The sequence below is a fragment of the Vidua macroura genome, chromosome 8 (genome assembly GCF_024509145.1).
Source record: "Vidua macroura isolate BioBank_ID:100142 chromosome 8, ASM2450914v1, whole genome shotgun sequence".
Lineage (NCBI taxonomy): Eukaryota > Metazoa > Chordata > Aves > Passeriformes > Viduidae > Vidua > Vidua macroura.
In genome coordinates, this window is record NC_071578.1 from 351,576 (window position 1) to 373,040 (window position 21,465).

The 21,465-nt window shown below is 49.1% G+C and overlaps 1 protein-coding gene across 4 annotated transcripts in view; it reads right to left on the bottom strand.

The window, feature by feature from the left end:
* The window catches only part of INPP5A (inositol polyphosphate-5-phosphatase A), a 191,643-nt gene that overhangs the window by 141,370 nt on the left and 28,808 nt on the right, over positions 1 to 21,465 (bottom strand). For all 4 annotated transcript variants that reach the window (XM_053983614.1, XM_053983615.1, XM_053983616.1 and 1 more), the window contains exon 2: positions 2,925 to 2,966. In XM_053983614.1, coding sequence (XP_053839589.1) covers positions 2,925 to 2,966 — 42 coding nt within the window. The remainder of the gene's footprint in view (positions 1 to 2,924; positions 2,967 to 21,465) is intronic.

The following is a 21,465-nucleotide window of genomic DNA, read 5'->3' on the forward strand; positions in this document are numbered from 1 at the left end:
ACCAGGGAGGGGGACGCGTTTCCTCGCCCCAGGCTGGTGCTGCTGCGTGCTCTGGTCCCAGAGCATCCCCTCAGCAAGGCCCGGGACAGCCTCCCAGAGCCACTGCTGTGACACTGCTGACCTTGACAAAACCTGCACACATCTCTCCAGCTCAACAAGCCAAGCAGAGCGCACCCTGTGCTGTGCCATGCCAGAGCACACGGACACCCTGGTGCTGTCACCCCCAGCCCACTGCCACACAGCACAGTGCCAACGTGCTGCTCTCTGGCTATGCCAGGAGCTGCTGCTAAAACCAGCCTGGAAAGGCTCTTTGAAGTAATCTTTTTTTCTGTTTGCATTTCTTGGAGAAACTGCTTCATTTACCAGCATTAGATCTGCCACATTTTTCATGTTAATGATGTAGGATAGGATATTTGTAGATCAATGGCAGAAGTTTAAAAAATTGAACACGTGACATTTGAATATTATTTTAGCCCTCTGTACGCTAGCATGTCCTTGGAAATGCATATGGTATGTAAGCCAAATGTAACACATTGCATTCACCCATGACAGCAAATAAAATCCCTCATTTTAATTTACTGGAATTTATAAACAAGTCCACAAAATGCTCTTTAACCAATATGCTCTTTGACATCAGTTCAATGACGTTACGGGTTTAATTTCTAGAAACATTTTAAATTTAGAGAGGTAATGGTTCTTCCTTTTCTGTGGAAAACATTTTGACTACTTACACAAGGACCTCATCCTCAGAAGTTATGCAAACCGCCCTGACACAACTGCATATGCAAATTGAATTCCTCAGAAGAATGGAAAAAACTGCCGTCTGCGGTTTATCTGGTTTCAAGTTTACCAAGAGGCACCGAGAGCCATTTCCCAGTGCTGCTGCTGAACCTCAGCTCACAGAGGTTTCGCACAGAGCGTGTGGAATTAAACACAATAATCCTTTGAGGCTGGACGTTTGCTGGGTCGCTCTGAAGCCAGAGCCAGAATGGTGCTAAGTGATTTTTGGTATGTTCATGTTTGTCTCTTCCCTAAGGAGCTTTTTGTCAGGTTTGGTTCCACTTCCTACTGTGCTGGAGAGCGGTGTGAGCAGGCAGCCCGCTGCCAAGAGCCAGAGGGGAAGCAGGATAAGGCCAGCAGCAGCCACAGGCAGCACTGCTACCTTTTTTTCCTTTCTTTTTCTTTTTCTTTTTCGAAATACAGTTCTCAGACTGCAGGGACAGAGGGCAGAGGTATGGAGAGGGAACATAGCAGAACCCCCCCAGCTGAGGGATGGGCTTGGGTCTGCCTCAGCAACACTTTCCCTGGTCTGGACCCTGCAGTACACTGGCATCATGGAGCATTAATGGATAATTTTATTCCTCTTTGGAATTCTGTACACACAGTATTTACTGGGCCAAAGGCAGACCACGTTCAGACACATGTCAGCGGTCCCTGCCCTAAGATAGCAGCAGCTCGTTCTTTTCCCCACCTCTTCCTGTTTCCCACAAACTATTCAGAAGCGTTTCTGCAGTGCCCACCCCACTTCAGAAAACAAATCAACATAGAAGGAGTTTTCTTGATAAACATACGTAAATCAGTCATGTGGTGATGAAAAGTATGCAGCCATCTAAAAAAACAACCAACCAAAAATAAAGAGTTCTCCCTGTTTATTTTTATTTCCTGCATAGGAAGAGTTTTTCCTGAAGCTGTGGAGGGTTGGAATCAGAACCAGCTGAGATGCTTGGGTAGTGCAAGCACCATGGACATACAGCAGTGATCAACCAAGGTGGAAGAAGAAAAATAAAGAGATGAATCTGAAGCTGGCAGATACTAAAGAATATAAGAGTGGTTACTGCACCTTGGATTTTTGCAAATCTTACACTTGCCAGTAAAAGTGAACTGCAGTATTTTACATCAATGTAATAAAGGTCACAGGCTGCACTGGCAGTCTGAGAATGTAAAGACTCGTGGGATGCTTTCAATTACAAAAGGAAAAGATGAAATACTGCTAATCATGTTTTCTGCACACAGTTTCACTTTACAATTTGAACAGCACAATTCTGTTGTTTAACTATTTTTCTGTAAGAGATGTAGGACTGGATAAAGGAATGCCTTCGGTACCAGATGGCACTTTTCCATGGCCAGGTCAGGCAGGGCTTGGAACAGAGTGCTTTAGCAGACAGTGTCCCTGCCCTGGCAGGGTGGCATCCAGGTGCTCTTCCAGGTCCCTTGAGGCCCTGCCAATGCAAACCACTGTGGGACTCCAGACTGCCTCAGTTCTGTCAGCAGCGACAGCAGCTCTCAGCTCTTCCCAGGGATGACACCTCCATGCCCCAGCAGTGCTCATTTCCTGCTGCTTATTGACACATTTCTGCACAAAGACTGCAAGTTAAGTAAGTCTCTACTGCAATATCACAGTGTGTGAGAGGGGCTTTCATACTTTAAAAACCTCCTCACACTAGAAGGTTACAGCACCTTTTATAATGGGTTCAGTGTCAATATTTCCACATTACCAAAGAAGAAAATTGTTAAGAAAGAGCAGACAGGACTCATTTATTGCAAACCAATGCCCAAAATTGTCATATTTCAATTTTAAGGTAAACTGGACTACCCAACAGATTTTTTTTTAAGTACTCAAATATATATCTTATTCAGTAGACTTAAAGACCATTTCATGCCAAACTGAAGTCAATTTTATAAAACCTGAATCTATTTTTCAGGCAGAGAATTGTTGATGAGAACAAATTGTGCTCATATGCTGAATTTTTATAATGATTGCTTAGAAATCCAGGAAGAGACATATTTTCAGGGCTGTCTTTTACTATAAAATAAAATCACTATCAAATAGCAATTTCACTTCACAGAGCAAAAGATCCTGACATTACTAATTAGTAATAAACAAAGATGCACAAAACTCTGTGAGAAAATAAACTTTACCTTACCTGATAAAATTCCCGAAGCCAATTCTTCTGTAAATTTTCTGGCTGAAAAACAAAAAGCAAAAATTAATAATAAGTAAGAGAAATCTACTTTTACAACAATATTGTGATATTATTGCTTTCCTCAGTGCATTCAAGAAGGGAGCTTTTTTCACAATTAAAGCAAAAAGTACAAACACGAGGATGTTCCTCACCCTTTCATTCCCAGTGCCCTCTGGTTCTCAGCAAGAAGGTGCATTTTGTGTATGGCTGCACAGCATTCGTAGCCACACGTTTATCAGAGGGTGGCACACCTGAACTATGTCCTGTCAGATCAGCTGGGGATCAGAACCTCGCCAGCCTGCCCAGATGCTGCCACTGAGCTTCCAGTGACCCAGAGTTACTTCACACAAGCTGGTTCAGAGGAACGACAGTGCTTCTGGGGACACTCCATCCCATCAGGCCTCCTGCCAAGGCCAAACTGAGAGAAGCATTTTCAGATCGCTCCAGAAATTACGAAAACCGAAGCCACAAAACTGCAGTTAGGTGCTAAGTTCTGTCTTGTGAGCAACAGATCCCAGCCTCAGAGGGCTGAGAAGGGATCTCAGAGGGAGAGAAATGATTTGTTGAGCTTTATCTTCAACAAGAAGACTTCTGGATAATTTTTGCATCCTAGTGGGGAATAACAATACAAATCAGACTTCCTTGCCACAGCAGTGGCAGGAATGTCCAGAATCGGTGGGAGGCAGCAGAACATATCAAACTGGAAACAGAGACAGCTCATCCCTGCCAAGCAGCTCTGACACCAACTGCCCAGAGGCAAACACACAGGCACCAACCTTCTGTTCTGCTCTGTGCTCCCATCAAGTGTGCTATTTTCAAATAGCTGCATACAACTGCAAAACAAAAACTGCAGCAGGAGGAGCAGCACTGGAAGGGGCCCGCTGAGTTCCTGTAACCAGTCCCAGCAAAGAGGGTGCTGAGGAGGTCTCTGGGGCTGCCAGCACGGACTCCCATGCCCAGCCCGTGCCAGCCCTGTCTCTGGCTGCTGCTCGCCCTGGACTCCCGTGCCCAGCCCGTGCCAGCCCTGTCTCTGGCTGCTGGCTAACCCTGGACTCCTGTGCCAGCCCTGTCTCTGGCTGCTGGCTAACCCTGGACTCCCGTGCCCAGCCCTGTCTCTGGCTGCTGGCTAACCCTGGACTCCCGTGCCAGCCCTGTCTCTGGCTGCTGGCTAACCCTGGACTCCCGTGCCAGCCCTGTCTCTGGCTGCTGGCTAACCCTGGACTCCCATGCCCAGCCCTGTCTCTGGCTGCTGGCTAACCCTGGACTCCCGTGCCAGCCCTGTCTCTGGCTGCTGGCTAACCCTGGACTCCCATGCCCAGCCCTGTCTCTGGCTGCTGGCTAACCCTGGACTCCTGTGCCAGCCCTGTCTCTGGCTGCTGGCTATCCCTGAACTCCTGTGCCAGCCCTGTCTCTGGCTGCTGGCTAACCCTGGACTCCCGTGCCAGCCCTGTCTCTGGCTGCTGCTCGCCCTGGACTCCCGTGCCAGCCCTGTCTCTGGCTGCTGGCTAACCCTGGACTCCTGTGCCAGCCCTGTCTCTGGCTGCTGGCTAACCCTGGACTCCTGTGCCAGCCCTGTCTCTGGCTGCTGGCTAACCCTGGACTCCTGTGCCAGCCCTGTCTCTGGCTGCTGGCTAACCCTGGACTCCTGTGCCAGCCCTGTCTCTGGCTGCTGGCTAACCCTGGACTCCTGTGCCAGCCCTGTCTCTGGCTGCTGGCTAACCCTGGCTGTGTGCCCGGGCTCGGGCTGCACAGGAAGGGTCCTGCTGGCTCCCAATGCTGTGCCCTCCTCCAGCAGTCCCTCCTCTGGCACCACCACATCTTTGCTTTCCACTTTCACCACTCTGTGGTACAATTCTGTAACCTAGCCCTTACTTCAGACTCCTCTCCAGCCACCTCACATAAATGAAACAATTTGAACTTTTGAAGGACTGGAGATAACAATCAAGTAGAAAGATAATTTATCTTCCTCTTATTTTTCTGTCTAAAAATAGGCACATTATATTTCATGTCTTCCACAGACTTTGGACTTCTTCTTATCCCTTCTCTCTGCACTCTGTCCTTCATTAAATTATCTCATTCTTTTTGCGACATAATGGAAATTAATCTTTTCCCTGTCCTCTTTGATGCTAAATCCTTTCATACCCATTCACCGATGAACCAATTTCTCCCGAGTCGCTAATCCAAACCCCACTTTATCAGGCTCTTTCTGGTCACTGGAGTGGGAAGCATTCCCTGTGCCCCGTCCCTCCATCCCCTGTCCAAAGTCCCTCTCAGCTCCCTGGGCACTGAGAGCAGCCGCAGTCTGCTCCAGGTGTGTCCCAGGCGCCCAGGGCTCTCCTCTCCCTCCATCCTCCCTTGCCCTCGCAGCTCCAGGGCGCTGAGCCCTGTGCCCACCCTCCTGCCTGGGAACACAGGTCTGGTCAGCACGGACTGCTCAGGGTTATTTGCCACAGGCTGCTCCTCAAACACACCAAACCCTGCGCTCTCCAGGCAGAGCTCAGCAAACGCCCCTGTGCCTGGAGGAGCACGGCTCTGGTTTCATCCTACCCTTCAGGCACACATTTTGACTCCACTGAGACGCAAATAGAAACCCTTCCCCTCAAACAAGCACAACTTCCAGACAGCAACACCACATGGGATCCATATTAAAAAACCAGGACATGCATCCCACATGCACTGCTCCCCTCAATTAAAAGCTGTTTTGACCTTTTCCTGGAATTCCAAATCCCACTCAAACTATCTCTTTTCATGACGAGTTTCCACTTGAAGTCTATTTATGTCACACTGGTCACTGTAATGGTCAGGTCTATAAGAAAAACCAGTCAGCTTGTGAACACATGAACACCACATGAGCTGGTAATAGCCCAAAACAAGCGGCTTTTCAAATCAAACACACAAGCAGTCTCTCTTCTCCCCAGTATTTCTATTTCCTACAAATTTACACTCAACAGCCAACAGGAAAGCTTTAAGCCTATTGCAAAAGTATACTCAGATGGGAAGAAGTCTTTTCAAAAAAATGAGAAAGAGAATATATATTTAGACAGGGTAAGGAGCCTTTCATTCAAAAGGAAAAAGGGAAGAGAGCTAAATGAAACTAAATTAACAGCCTGGAAAATTTCTTTTCAGCTTTATACAGAGGGAAATGGAAGAAAACCAATGAATTATAGAAAGCAGGTTCTATTTTGTGAAGTTTATTTTTAGAAAAGTATAGGCTAATTTTTTAAGCTAAAAGGAAAAAAATCTTGACTCGCTTTGTGAAAACTGGGTTCCAAAATGAATCAGAGGACAACTGGCCACTTGGACTCTGCACACTGCTGAACACACAAGGCACAACCAGCCTGATTTTTACATGCCTGACTGAAACAGCCCCAAGAGCCCCACATGGGCTGAGGGATCACTGGAACCCTGAGTTCCCAAAGTCTCCTGGCATCCCACAGCACCACAGGGGCCCTGCTGCAGCCACAGACGCCCAGGGTGCATCCCAGGCAGGAGCCAGAGCCTCTTCATCTTAACCATCAAGACACACAAAGAAAAATATGAAATACAGGCTATTTTTCCCTGCCTTTACTATAATTGGTTTTCTACTTATTTAATGAAAAGCAAAACCTTTGATCAGGTTCTGTTTGACCAGCAACAGGCTCATTCAAAAACTTATTTTGAGTCTGCCAACATGGCTGACCATCACAGTTGTTTCAACAGAATTATTCAGATTGTGAATTTTTATCAATATTTTTGATCTCTTATATTGTCTTTGCAAATTTACCAGCACTCTTTAGACATTTATATTAAAAGATGCACTGGATCTAAATCTTTTTTTTTATTATTTTCAAATAGACTTGTAAGCACTGCTGTTGCTATGCTCTCTTGAATTACACAGACGATACTGGCAAAAGCCCCCCATCAACTGGGTACTATTAACGTGGTGTTTTGTAGTCACTTTACACTCCTAAATGACAAACAAAAAGATGAAAATCTGCATGTTCTGTTCACATTATGAGTTCACAACATTTCAAAGCCCACACAGACAAACCAATCAGGACCAAACAGGAAAACTAGAATTATGAGTTTAAGAAAAAACATTGAAAGAAAAACGCAGATTTTTCAAAATCCAACTTTTACTTAAACACTGTGTTTTTGTTCCATGCATTTGCACAAACAACTTACAAACACAACTGTGGCGTCCCTTAGTTCAGCATTTCTGAAAGCCTACAGCTTTCCCAAGGAGCAGCAGAAAAAGACCAGTGACGGTCACCAGGACCACGGAACCGGTGCGGGGGACAATGAACACAGCCAGGATGAACACAGACCGACCAACGGGGGCTGGACACTCGCGTCTGTCAGCAGGAGGCTGCGGCCAGTTCACTCCAGGCTGAGCAACGCAGTGGCTCGTGGGACGCCGAACCAGGAGAAACAGAGAAACAGAAACAGCAGGTACCCGGGTAAAGCGGAGCCGGAGAGGATGGGGAAGGCGCTGCTGCCGCTCCTCCTGCGACAGGGGACCGCGGTGGCCATGGCGAGCCATGGACGTGTCCGCAGGCACAGCGCCTGCCCTGCCGGGGAGGGGACAGCGCCAGGGCAGCCTGGGGACAGCGCCAGGACAGCCTGGGGACAGCGCCAGGGCAGGGGGACAGCGCCCAGGGCAGGGGGACAGCGCCAGGGCAGCCTGGGGACAGCGCCAGGACAGCCTGGGGACAGCGCCCAGGGCAGGGGGACAGCGCCAGGACAGCCTGGGGACAGCGCCAGGGCAGGGGGACAGCGCCCAGGGCAGGGGGACAGCGCCAGGGCAGCCTGGGGACAGCGCCAGGACAGCCTGGGGACAGCGCCCAGGGCAGGGGGACAGCGCCCAGGGCAGGGGGACAGCGCCAGGACAGCCTGGGGACAGCGCCAGGGCAGGGGGACAGCGCCCAGGGCAGGGGGACAGCGCCAGGGCAGCCTGGGGACAGCGCCAGGACAGCCTGGGGACAGCGCCAGGGCAGGGGGACAGCGCCCAGGGCAGGGGGACAGCGCCAGGGCAGCCTGGGGACAGCGCCAGGACAGCCTGGGGACAGCGCCAGGGCAGGGGGACAGCGCCCAGGGCAGGGGGACAGCGCCAGGGCAGCCTGGGGACAGCGCCAGGACAGCCTGGGGACAGCGCCCAGGGCAGGGGGACAGCGCCCAGGGCAGGGGGACAGCGCCAGGACAGCCTGGGGACAGCGCCAGGGCAGGGGGACAGCGCCCAGGGCAGGGGGACAGCGCCAGGGCAGCCTGGGGACAGCGCCAGGACAGCCTGGGGACAGCGCCCAGGGCAGGGGGACAGCGCCCAGGGCAGGGGGACAGCGCCAGGACAGCCTGGGGACAGCGCCAGGGCAGGGGGACAGCGCCCAGGGCAGGGGGACAGCGCCAGGGCAGCCTGGGGACAGCGCCAGGACAGCCTGGGGACAGCGCCCAGGGCAGGGGGACAGCGCCAGGACAGCCTGGGGACAGCGCCCAGGGCAGGGGGACAGCGCCAGGCCAGCCTGGGGACAGAGCCGGCAGCCCGCTGCTGGCCCGAGAGGCCCGCTCCGGGTGCGGGTGCGGGTGCGGGCCCGCTCTGGGAACGAGCTCCCGGCCCCTGCCCTGCCCTGCCCGGCCGGAGCTGCTCGGACACCGACCGCTCGCTGCGGAGCTTTCCGGCTGACCGCCCTTCCTGCGAGTGCCTCCGCACCAGGGCACGGTGCTCGCTCGGAACACAGGGCAGCCGCAGCGGGGCCGGCTCCTGCGCACTGCGGCAGCGAACACGGCCCGAGCGGCGCTGCCGGCGGCGGGGAACGGCGGCCGGGAACGGGAACGGCGGGGAACGGGAACGGCGGGGAACGGGAACGGCGGGGAAAGCGGAACGGGAACGGGGGGAAAGCGGGCCGGGAACGGCGGGGAAAGCGGGCCGGGAACGGCGGGGAACGGGGGGAAAGCGGGACGGGAAGGCGGGCCCTGAGCTCCCCGGCAGAGCACGGCACACGCTGAGGGAAGCAGACTCGGCACCGCTGCCTGCTTGGGAGGCTCTGCGTCTCTGAACAGCCAGAGCTGCCTGAGCCGGAGTCTGCGTACGCAGGAGAAACCAGCACCCCTCGAGACAGCCGAAAGAGACAGAGCCAGTGCCCGGCCAGGGATGCTGAATTCCGAACACGGCAGCACTCTCTTAAGCACAGGAAATGCAGCCCAAAACGGGAACAGCAAACAGTGAGCTGTTAATTAACTACTCTGGCCATATCTGAGGGAAATGTGAGGAATAATGGAACAGAAGCAAGGGTGAGGAAGCAAGTCCCTACTTCTTCAAAAGATCTGGCTGTAAAGACATACACAGATACAAGTGTGTGTGTAACATATATATATTATAGTTCATACCACAACCATAATTAGTTGCTCCCCAAACAACACAGGGCGGGGGAGGGGAAAAGAGCCACCTGTCTTTACCATCTACATAATAATGGGAGCATGTCCTGTCAGTATTCCCATCCGGACAAGATCTTTCAAACCCTCGAGAACCTCACTGACCAATCTTACAGGCTGTAAGACTCTAAAACAACCAAAGAATCACACAGATGCCCTCAAAAGCAAGACAGCTTACGAGCAGCAGCTGGAACAAGCTCTAGTTCTTCAGCTGATGAGGCCGATGCCATAACAGCACCTAAAGCAACCCCTGGATGGGACAGAGCCCATGAGCCCAGAGCCATTTACTGAACCCCTGTAAAACAAACCTCCTGTGGCCATGTGAGTGAAAAAATGAGTTAGAACAACAAATGCTTTTTAACAAAGAACATCTGTGTCAGTAGAAGCCAATTTAGTTTAATTTCGGGGCTAGGATGTAGAGTCTCCTGCAAGCTTGAGCCCAGTGGGCACAGGTGACAGGAGAGGGGGACCTGAGGGTGCCAGGAGGGTGAGCAGCAGCTCCCTGTGATGTAAATAACTACACCTGCAGGCAGGACAGGACAGGACAGCAAGGAGGGAACACCACAAGCACGCTGCTTGTTCAACAGGATTGTGTGTTTTCTTTGCTGCCCCAAAGAGCAGCTCTGTCTCAATGGGGACATTCAGGAGCCCCACCTAAACTCTGGAGACAAAGGAACAAGGTCAACTCAAAAATATCCCTCAAAGAAAATAAAACCAGAAAACTACTCCTTACCAATGGAAAAAGTGACGTTTACATTACAAACTTGAAATCATCACCTAATTCAGCATAAATAACATTTGCAACTAATACATGATGATTCAGGGCAGTGACTAAAAGCAATCTGCCACTCATAAGAACAACTAAATCTTAGGAAGTTCATCAATCACATACCATACCCAAGTTTGTAACACAATATTTATAACTCCCAAGTAGAAAGATGAAAGCTGCACTCCAAGTTCCTTGTGGCTATGGAGCTTTAGAGGCAGCACCAGTGTCCAGGGCCAGGCTGGACAGGGCTTGGAGCACCCTGGTCTGGTGGAAGGTGTCCCTCCCTGCCCATGGCAGATGGGTGGAATGAAATTATCTTTGAGGTCCCTTCCAACCCAATCCATCTGTGATTCTACAATATTCCAAACAAAGTATTAATGTCTGTCCCAAGTCTATTCCTTTCTTGGCTAATCCAGCATCACAGAACAAAAGAAAAACACCTCTCTCAGCAGTAATGGAGCTCAACTTTCAGTTGTAACATTCCCACAGAACAGTTAATTGAAGATACATATTTCTAGTAGAGTTTACATAACAGGTAATTTTCTTAAGCATTACATTAGATTATACTGAGATGGAGCAACAAAAGCTCCAGATTTTCAGAATTGCTGGTGTTGAATTCAATAGATCTGATAGCAAAGTGACCAGGCTTACACGGGTCTAACACACATACAGACACACCCTTAAAACACAAAGTTGAACTGAGTTTAGCCATGTTTTCTGCAGGAATGCAGCACACAGACACTGTTTATCCTTGGGCACCCGGTGAGCTCAGCCTGGTTTGTCCCTGAGCACACAAAACAGGAGCAGGGCCAGGGCACAGCCTCTGTGGGCTGACTGCTCTCCACAGCCCACAGGCAGGATAAACCCAGACAGGCACAGGCACAGGGCAGGAACCACTGCTGGATAATGACTTACAAATAACTGCAAAGACTGGAATAAGAGAAGTCCAGAATCTTGAATCTCCTGACACCAGTGAACTGCCCATGTACTTCAAATTTAACTTCTATTACTGACATCTTATGGAAAGCTTAAAAGCTCCTGGATATTTGAATAACCAATGTGTTAAGAGCATTAACAAAAGTTAATCCAACACCACACAAACTCTAATTGTTAGCAAGATCAACGACATTAATACACTCAAGTTTTCCACTGGTTTGTATCCTGATTTTGGACTGACACAGGGAAAACTGAAAGAGTTTAAATGAAATTAATCTGCTTGTGCATGTGGATAGATAAAATATAGCTGTGGCAAAATTCACACCCACAACCACCACCATGGCCTGTCCTGCGTATTTGTGGGGTTTCTTTCCGTATTTGTTTGAAGTGAAGTCTTTAAAACTCCCCCAGGCTGAACAGGGGGATATCTACAACTGTTCTTTCAAATCTGCGTGGCACAGAAACACGCACAGGGGAGCAGCACCATCCGGGCTCGCAGCTCCCGGCAACTGAAGGCCAGTGATCCAAACAGTTCTTCCTGTGGGCTGAGTTTGATGAAGGCTTGGAAACTTCCCACATGTTTTATTAATCCAGTGGTCTGTGTCAGCTGCAGGCCTTTTCACAGCCGTGCTGTGCTGGCACAGTGAAGCAGGACATCCCAGACTCCCAGAGCCTTCTCCACTCAAGTAAACAGCCTGGTGAGAGCACCACAGGTCAGTCATTCCATACAGGCACATGCTCTTAGCCTGATACACCAACAGCTCTGGGCATCTGAGCCCAGCAGCTCAGCGAGTAACTGCAGAGCAGGAGACCTGTAGAAAAAATTGCCTTAAATCAGTAAGGTACAGTGTGCTCTGTAGAAAAATAAAAATAATAATGTAATTTTATCTAAGTGCTCATGTTTGCAGACAGTAAGTTCTGTGACCTAAAGCTCAAGAGCTGAAGGTCATGAGTTGCATGCCCTGCAGTGAAGCAGTGTCTATCAATCAATTCCTCTGAGTAATAAATGCTCTTTCCTCAAGAAGACATATATCCTTATTTATGAGCCAAATGCCGTGTGATGGGGCACTGCTCTGCTGGGGATGGAAGCCCTAGCCTTTCCCTGAATGGCTGCAGAGCCAGTGCCAGGAGAGTGCAAGCTGTCAGTGAGGCAGCTCCAACACACCCTATATTCTATTAAAAAAAAGAGCCCTCACACCAAAATACCACAGTCCCAAGACAGCTGTGAATTTACCCCCAAGTGAATCCCAGGGGAGTTCATCACACTAATAAACACACAGTGATCTAATATACGTACTTGATAGCAGAGCAGACAATGACAGTTGTTTACATGCTATTTAAAAAATAAAGGGCTAAGGGAGATACTTGGAAATTTATTTCAATTTGACCTAGAGAATAGGTTTTCAGGATTGGTGGAGTTTTTTCCTCCTCCTTGCTGCTATGCCAATTTCTGTAATAAATGCATCTTTGACCAACAGCCCAATAGTCCACAAACCTTATTTTCAGCTTTATTCAGAGCTGGCACATGAAAACACCAACCTTGTTTTGGTGATGTTGAGGGTGAGCCCAGCAGAGGTGGTTTGGAACTGATGGCATTCTCCTATGGGATAACATCCTCTGCCAGCAATGCTCCCACAAACACACAGCAAAATGCCCAGCTGAGACAAAGCATCTCATGCTGGGAAGGAGCTCTGGAATCATCAGGAGTGATCTGGAGTCCCACAGCCTCCAGCCAGAGCTCAAAGCCCCAAACCCACCCGTCATGGGTCAGTGAGCCACACGTGGCCCCAGCGCAGCCAGCAAGGATGGGGGGCCAAGAGCTCTGGGTGTCCAGCCCCAAGGGAACACACCTGGGAGCACACCTGGCCATGCTGGGGCTGCCAAGGGCTCCATGGCACAGAGCTCTGGGTGTCCAGCCCCGAGGGAACACACCTGGGAGCACACCTGGCCATGCTGGGGCTCAGGAGGAGCGAGTGCTGGGCACTGCACTCTGCATTACTCCTGACAGAGGCAGCGAGTCTCTGCCAAACACTGCCCATCAGGGAGCGATGGCAGACAGCTCTGGGAGCTGAGGGTGGGCTGTCCATGCACACAGCTCTGGGAGCTGAGGGTGGGCTGTCCATGAGAGCTCTGGGAGCTGAGGGTGGGCTGTCCATTCACACAGCTCTGGGAGCTGAGGGTGGGCTGTCCATGAGACAGCTCTGGGAGCTGAGGGTGGGCTGTCCATGAGAGCTCTGGGAGCTGAGGGTGGGCTCCACATGCACACAGCTCTGGGAGCTGAGGGTGGGCTGTCCATGAGAGCTCTGCGAGCTGAGGGTGGGCTGTCCATGAGAGCTCTGGGAGCTGAGGGTGGGCTCCACATTCACACAGCTCTGGGAGCTGAGGGTGGGCTGTCCATTCACACAGCTCTGGGAGCTGAGGGTGGGCTGTCCATGAGAGCTCTGGGAGCTGAGGGTGGGCTCCACATTCACACAGCTCTGGGAGCTGAGGGTGGGCTGTACACGGGATGCCAGGGCAGCAGCATGCAGAAGAGCAGTGTGGTCCCACCTTGCTCAGCTTAGGTGAAGCCCTGAAGACTCTTCCCCTGACAGGTGACACTGAAGCAGCCTCCTCCACTGCTGTGTGTCACAACCAGGTGTCCTTGAGCAAAAGCAAAGGTTTTGGGTTTGCTTTACACAGGAAGGATGGGGGGAAACCACCCACCAACAAACCAAGTGAACACGGGAAGCCTCCGTTGTCCCATATATATTATTACTGACACCTTGGTTATTCAGGAGCCAAATCCTTTTCCCTCCTACATCCTTGGGATAGCCCAGAACAAGGTTTAGGTGCTACATTTGCACTTAACATGCAATTGCTATAAGAGCAAAAATGTATGAAGAAACTATCCAGATGATTCTTTATGGTAAAAATAAAGCATACAAGGAGAAATATGAATCTTCAAAATCATGGACAACTCAGAAGAAACAATTTAGAGAAACAAAGTTTTGCTCAATTAATAAAACATTGCTGATGCAGTTTCAAGGAAGCCAAAGCACCAGAACTGATATATGCAACTGGAAATAACCATGCTCAGTATTCCCTTAAGTTTCCACAAAAGGCCATCAGACATCTGGCAGAGAGGCAAGCTTAGAAAGAAATAAATTGGCAGAGATGTGTGCAGCCCTTCTCAAAGTGTTTCATCCAGCCAGCTTCAGCAGAAGCAAAATCTTAAATGAAATACACAGATACTTCGCTACTGCTTTTAAAACAGATGTACTTTAAGTCTGACATTTATATTCATTTGGAAACCTAACTAACAAGCAATACTGAAACAATGATTTTTAGATGTCTGGAATGCTGATATCGCCACATATTTATTTGAGTATATAAATCTTAGGGATTGTGTTTGGGCCCCAGTTACAGAAAAGAGCCTGTTGTTATATTGATCCATTCACAGTTGTAAGGTCCTTGGGCTTCTACACATAAAAATTGGATGTACAGTCAGTATTTCTGATTTCAGTCAGAATATACCTTACAGTAATACACCAGAGCTCAATCCTCTTGTTACAGTGGAAAAACAAGCAAAAATCCCAAACACAGTATGTTTTGAAAGAAAATGTTTTCCTATTCTCCCACCCCTCAGACAAAAATGCATTTTATAGTATAAAACGGAATTTTAGCAGGTTTCATGAAAGAAGAAAATAAAGAGTAAACACATGAGATGAAACAAAAAATACATTCCAAACTGATTTGCGCAACATTATTTTAATTCATATGAGGTTACTAGGGTGTCAAAAGGCAGCACTGATGGCAGTTCTGGAATTCCAGAAACCCTTCACTGCACTGAGCACTGATGGGCAGCAGCTCAGCACTCCTGTGAAGGACACCTGTCCAATCCTGCCCAGGAGCAGGGTGGGCAGCACCCCAAAAGCACACCCCTCTACCTCACCTTGGAGAGAGACAACCACGGAGAGCAGCTGTCAGCCCCCAGCCCCTCTAGCTAATGGGCTACGTGCACAGAGCTTCCCTCATTGTGGGGGACAGGCAGAAGTGAAACCTGCTGCTGTCACCGAGCAATCCTCCTTCTCCCCCTTCTTTTCTGAATTTCAGCTCCCCCTGGAAGCTAAAGCAGGAGAAAGGCCCAGCTGTGTGTCCAGGCGGGTGTGTGATGTCCCCAGTGCTGCCCCACTGCCCCTCCGTGCCCACAGGGCAGGGGCAGCTCCTTGCCAGGGCGTGCAGGGCTCCCTCTGCAGCACCAGCCAGCCCTGGATGAGGACTGAGGGCTGCAAACACAGCGGCCACAGGCTCGGTGACACCTGCCACAGGTGCTCCATGTGACCTGAAATGGGGTGAAGAGGGTGGCAGCAGCTGGGATCTGTGCCCACCCTGCAGGTCCCCACTGCAGGTTCTCAGGGACGTGTCCAGGGGCCGGAGCATCCCCGAGGATGCAGACCTGCAGCCCCCTGCTCAGACCCTTCCCCACCCCTCCCTATACTCAGGCTTCCTTCACCAGACAAAAAAAAAAAAACGTTTCTGTGCCTATAAACTCTTCAGGGTTTCACTTTGCCTTTTTTGCCATTAACTTCAAAGTAAAAGTCGACTCTCCTGTGGGTGCGTTTCCACAGGAAATCCTGCCCCTTGTTCACTCTTATCCTTAAAGAGAACCATTTCCTTTGGCTTGAAAGCAAACTGCCTGTAGCCCTGTGCCACAGTGAATGCTGTGGAACACTAAATATAGACTCCAAAGGAAGGAAACATCAGGCAGACAACAGCAGCAAGGACTGTCAGCATGTAATGCTGGATGAACACACTCTGCTAACACAAAACCTACAGAATAACCAACAATGAGATCACAGCTTCTCTTGGGTTTGAGGAAAAAAAAATTCCATTGCTGAAAATAAATTTTAAAAATACCTAAAGCAACGAAAGCAAGCACAGATGAGAAAGACACCCTGCCAGTGCTCCAGCCTCCAGGATCCTGACTGCTCCTCCTCATGTTAAAAGGCTTGAGTGAATGCAACCATTATGTTTTTAAACATGTGAACTTTGCTCAGCTCTGAAAGCCTACACCTTGTTTTACTCTGGGAGGTGTCCCACACTGCACAGAACACAGCATACACTACGTGGTGTATGCTCCACAGCTCCTCAGCCCAGCCACTCACTCACAGCTTTCCCTGGCAAAGTGAAACTTTATTCAGAATACCCCAAACACAACCTCAGGGGTTTGTGAGCCTAGTCCCACGTGAGAACCTGTGACACCAACATCTATTTCCAGTTCTGCCTTCAAACCATCGTGCTGTTCCCACGACACAAGGCACCAGTGAGCAGCAGTGTAACCCAGACTGGGAGCTGCTGCACCCCTTTGATCATTTCCACTCAAACATCTGGCTGGGAAAGGAGGATGCTGGAGCTTGCCAATGTACCAGCTCCCACACTGGCACTTCCCAGAGGTACCAAGCTGGGCTCTCCTCCAACTGCAGGTACCATCCTCACTGCTGCCTTGGACCACCCTGTCTCTGGCTGCAGTGACCTCCCCTCCTGCACAGACAACTTCTGGGCTCCCACACCTCAGCTGTATGCACCAAGAGCCCTGAACAAGGAAAACAAAACTCACAGAGTACACTCCTTGTGCAAAACAAATGGCAACAAACTCCAGTTGAAGACTCAGTCCAAAAGTCTTTGCTTTTGCCCCAAGAAGTGCAGTAAAAGTTATCCAAGTACAACCAGAGGTCAAAGATAAAGCTTGATTTGTTCCCTGGTCCCATTGAACACAGCCAAGTGAGCCCCTGTGCTCTGGAACACACGGACAGTTTGACCTGTGAGGCAGCACATCCAGCTCAAATGCTGTGCTACCCTGTTCTGCCCCTACAGACAGCTATTCTACATTTATCCCTCTTGTCACGTTAAGTGTTGATACATTTTTATCTGATTTCCATTTGTGTCCCAGTCAAGCTCCTCCAAGCCCGTTACTCTCAGCAGGACAGTGCATTCCACAAGGATCATTTCCCCAGCATCACTGTGGATGTGAGAGCCCAGCAGTGCTGCGACCACCCCAGAGGAGAGCACCAAAGCTCTCCTGGCTCTCAGGGCACACACAGTCCCAGCTCCACCTGAATAAAGGTTTACTTGTAATTTGCATTTACAGTTGTGAAGAGATTAATCGATTAATTAAGTTACTATTGAACCAGTGTGACCAGTCGTTAGTGGTGCAAAAGGTATTTAATATCTAAAGCCTCCTGACTGCGAAGGGGCTGCTGAAAACCAAAGTGGTAGTTGTTACCACAACTGTTTTTCAAAGAGAAAAACTCTCACAGCAAGCTTTGGAAGAGCTGCTGGGCTTCCATCACTTCCTATCTGCATTTCCTGCACAATTTTCCAGGCTTTAGGCAAGAGGCTTTTTGGAACTAACTGAAAACAGGGACAGATATTAACAAAGGGTAATAATGTGTGTTATTGTCACAATTTCCAATATAACTCTGCGAAACAAAAATGGCAGTTGAGCTGAAGCATCCCTGTCCTACAGCTAACCTCATGCTTATGTGAGCCAGAATCAGGCCCAAACCCTTTCTGCAGATTTTCACCGAACACTGGTGAAAGGGAAGGATTACATCAGGCAGCAAGCCAAGAGTGCAGAAATGAGAGCACATTTTCAGAGTACACCTGCTGAAGGTAACCAAGTACCTGCCAAGCAGGAGATCATCCCAGGAACTGAGGCTCCTGCCGTGCAGCCCTTCCCAGGCATTTACTGGAGTGCAGCCTGTGTAGTCAGCTCCTGCAGCTGCACTGACTGCCTCAGCACTCAAAACTTGTGTTTTGTGTTTGATTTAGACCTTTTTAGATTATCTTTTAATGAAAATTCCAATGGCCAGGTGAGTACGTCAGATATCATTCCCAGAAAAATGTGACTTCTCACAATTTCTCTCTCTGTGGCTATACAAACTTGAAAACATGAGTCAAGCATTCTTTAAGGTATAGCAACCAGAAGCAAATGAGAAAGACCTCAAATATCCTGATTTCAGGTCTGTTGCCACAGTTTTAGTACCACGCTGGGGGTTGGCAGCTCCCCCAGTGCTGCCCAAATCATCCCATGACAAGGACAGAAAACACCTCAAACACCAGCCCCAGCTGTGAGAAGAAAACTCTATTCACTGCACGAGCAGTGACAGGCTGCACAGCTGCAACCAGCTCCAAAGCACTCAGGTGCTGAAAAATTACTTTTCAAAGTGTCCTTTTTGAAAAAAAACAAAAGCAAATTTATTTGCCATGCTTTATAAAACATCTTTTGCATCTGTGCTTGATATTCAGTAGGACTAGTTTCACACAAGCAAAGGGTAAAGCAGGGCAGGGAGCTGGACAAACAAGAATAAATTGCAGAAATTCCATACATAATGGCAGAAATGTGAAGCACCACCGTGGTTGGGACAACAAAGCTTCACTGCTCAGGCAGAGGGTGAGCGAGTTTTGCCACCCAGCTTAGAGCCCCAGGGCACCTTTCCTCCAAGGCTCCTGTGATCTCCCCATTTGATGCACCCTCCATCCCCCTTCAGTGTGACTCGGGTTCCCACGTTGGGTTTCACAGGTAAGCACTTGGCAGCTTGTTCCTGTTTGCATCTTCCATGGCAGCTTTCACTGCAGCACAAGCTGCCTCAGGCTCCTGGTCCGTGTCACATCCCGAATTACAGCACGGAGGGGTGCCAGCCCCACAGTGGTACCAGTGTGCCAGGCACTACACCCAGCACTGGCCCTGCAGCCTATGCCACAATTCATTCTTTAACTATAAGCACACATCTGTGGCTTTTATATATGCAAATATATGTTAAAATGCTATTGGCTGTGAAGACTGTAAGAGTACAGGGAGCTCAGCAGGCTAGAAGCCAGCAGACAAACCTGTTGTTTGAGCACACAGGCTGTTCAACTCCTCTCAAATTTTTACAGCGTCCCCCTCAAAGATTTTTAGATTTCCACACGGCTTTGTCCTGCAATAGAGCAAAAACATCTCCTGGCAAATCCAGTGTGAGAGCAATCAAGACAGGAAGCTTTGGCCAAAAACAAATAAACAAACCAGGCAACCAGAAGTCAGTTTCCCGCTATTGACACGAAGTGCTTGGCAAGGCTGAGCAAGCCACGGGGCTTTACGTGAATTAGGGAGCTTATCCTCAAAAAAATGCAGTGTGAACTGAATGAAGAGACATGACAAGGAGCAAAGGATCTGTGACAGACTGAATCTGGCAGCCAGACAGGATCTGCGTGTGAGCGCAGCCCACACAGATGTGACACAGAGGTGGAGAAAGCCTTTTACAGTAACCAGGTGCAAAGCAACAACCTGAGCAAGTCAGGCAGCAGGGCTGACCATCAGCCTGGGCAGAGGATTAGCAAGGTCACGACTGAGCCTGAACTCGAGCCAGAAAAACATCGTCTGCACTGGGGTTGGTAGAACCACTCCTGTGGGACTCCTGAAGGGATTCTTAAGCTCATGGGGAAGCTGCTGATGGCAGAAAGCTTCACAGATAAAAAGAGCAGAACAAAAATGACAAGGCTTAGCAATATACAAACCCACAGGTAAAGGAACAAAAAAAAAATATACATGCAAAACACCAGAAGTGTTTTCTCCCAGCTCATTAAATAGCACTTTGCTCTTCTACACCCATCTACAAAATTAATCACAAGACACAGCCAGGAATAGAGACTTCCAATTTAGAAGTTACATCTCTGGAATGTTTTTCCTCATTTGTAACCATGCCTTGCTCAGATAAGAGACAAGACTGCAGCAAGAGAATTGATGCACAAATTTCCCCAGAACTACTGAACTCTTCCCAACCTACTGCACATACACAGTCTGGCACACTGAACTTGAATAAGCACCCGCTTGAAAATTAAAATGCAAGTCAGGCACTGCAAGAGCATGTAGTCTGGAACCTGCTAATCAGAAGGAAAAGTGTTTCAGAGAAAATCACTCCCTTTTGTTGCACAACATTTCACCATCCACTGTTGCTGGTAAGACAGACTTTGGAGGGGACAGAGGGAAGACATCCTCAATTGAAACACTTTCCATCTCCAACCCCCTCCCATAATTAGAAGTAAGGGTGAGTCTGCCACAAGGATGGGCCCTGGGAGGGGAGATGACTCCATGCTGGTGGGCAGCTTGCACTCCCCTGGAACATTCTGCAGCTGGCATGATCACACTGCTACTGCTAAGGGGTCAGACAACCCTATTCTGTGCACGAGAAATCAAAAAGCCAAGCACAAAAAATCCCATTTCCACAAACATGTTGTGGACACATTTATTCAACCAGGCTTGATCAAACACTGAAACCAAATGTGTGGCATCGTGAAGTACCAGTGGAAACCCCCCAACAACCAGCCAGCAGTGACACTACTGCAGCCAAAATTCATTCCGTGTCCGTGGCCCCAGAAATCCAAAGCCACTATGGAAAATATTGTATATTTAAACCTAACTATTCAGAGATATCCTGTTTGCAGTGAGGTAACACCTCTATTTTTCTCTGTCACAAGGAAGTGCACTTCACCTAGTATCAACATTCCTCATGGCGCTGGAATGGCTCTTTTCCTGTTTAGGAAAATGGGCTTCAGGCTTCAGTTAAACTCTGAGAAAAAGTAAGGACAACTTTATTGACTTTTTCTCCATGAAATTTTTTTCATATTTAAGCATCCCAAATGAGTTGTGGGTTACACTGGGGAAAGTCACCTTGAGTTTTCTTCTGATCACCTGGAAGAGATGAAACTGCAATGGACCCATCACTGGCTACCAGGGCATTTCAGGACAATGCTGCAGATCTGGGGACACACTCACAAGGACAGCTGTACATGTTTTTACATGCTTTCTAGGAGAGCTCTGGAAACATATATTTATGCTGGAATATGTGAATTTTATTAAAAAAGCAAGGGTAAAACTATCCTTAAATTCAGGATTGAGAATTAGGATTAGCAACACAATTGCCATTCCCTTGGGTTGGAAACTGCCCCACAATCCTCAGGCTGGAGCTGCTGCCTCCCAACAGACAGCATGAGAGGGAGAAGGGAGGCTGCAGCTCAGGAACCACCTCCCTCGAGCAACCCTGTGCATCACACTCCCTATATTGTGATTTTTTCTGTGTGCCACACTTCTCTACATTGACAAACTGTTCTCCACCTCGTGGCACCAACACAATCTTCAGCCCATTCCACAGGAAAAGAGTTATGGAAACTGTCAAAACCTACAGCAAATAATTCACCATCACATTAATTTAGTTTAAACAATAGCAACTATTTCCACCCTTGAAACGGATTTCATTTTTCAGAGCAGCTCAGCACTAAAAACTTGGTCTCTCACCAATTCCAGCCCTCCTGGAAGAGCGCAGCAGTTGATGTTTGCCAGCATACCCACAGGCACCCACCCCGGGTCACCGGTGG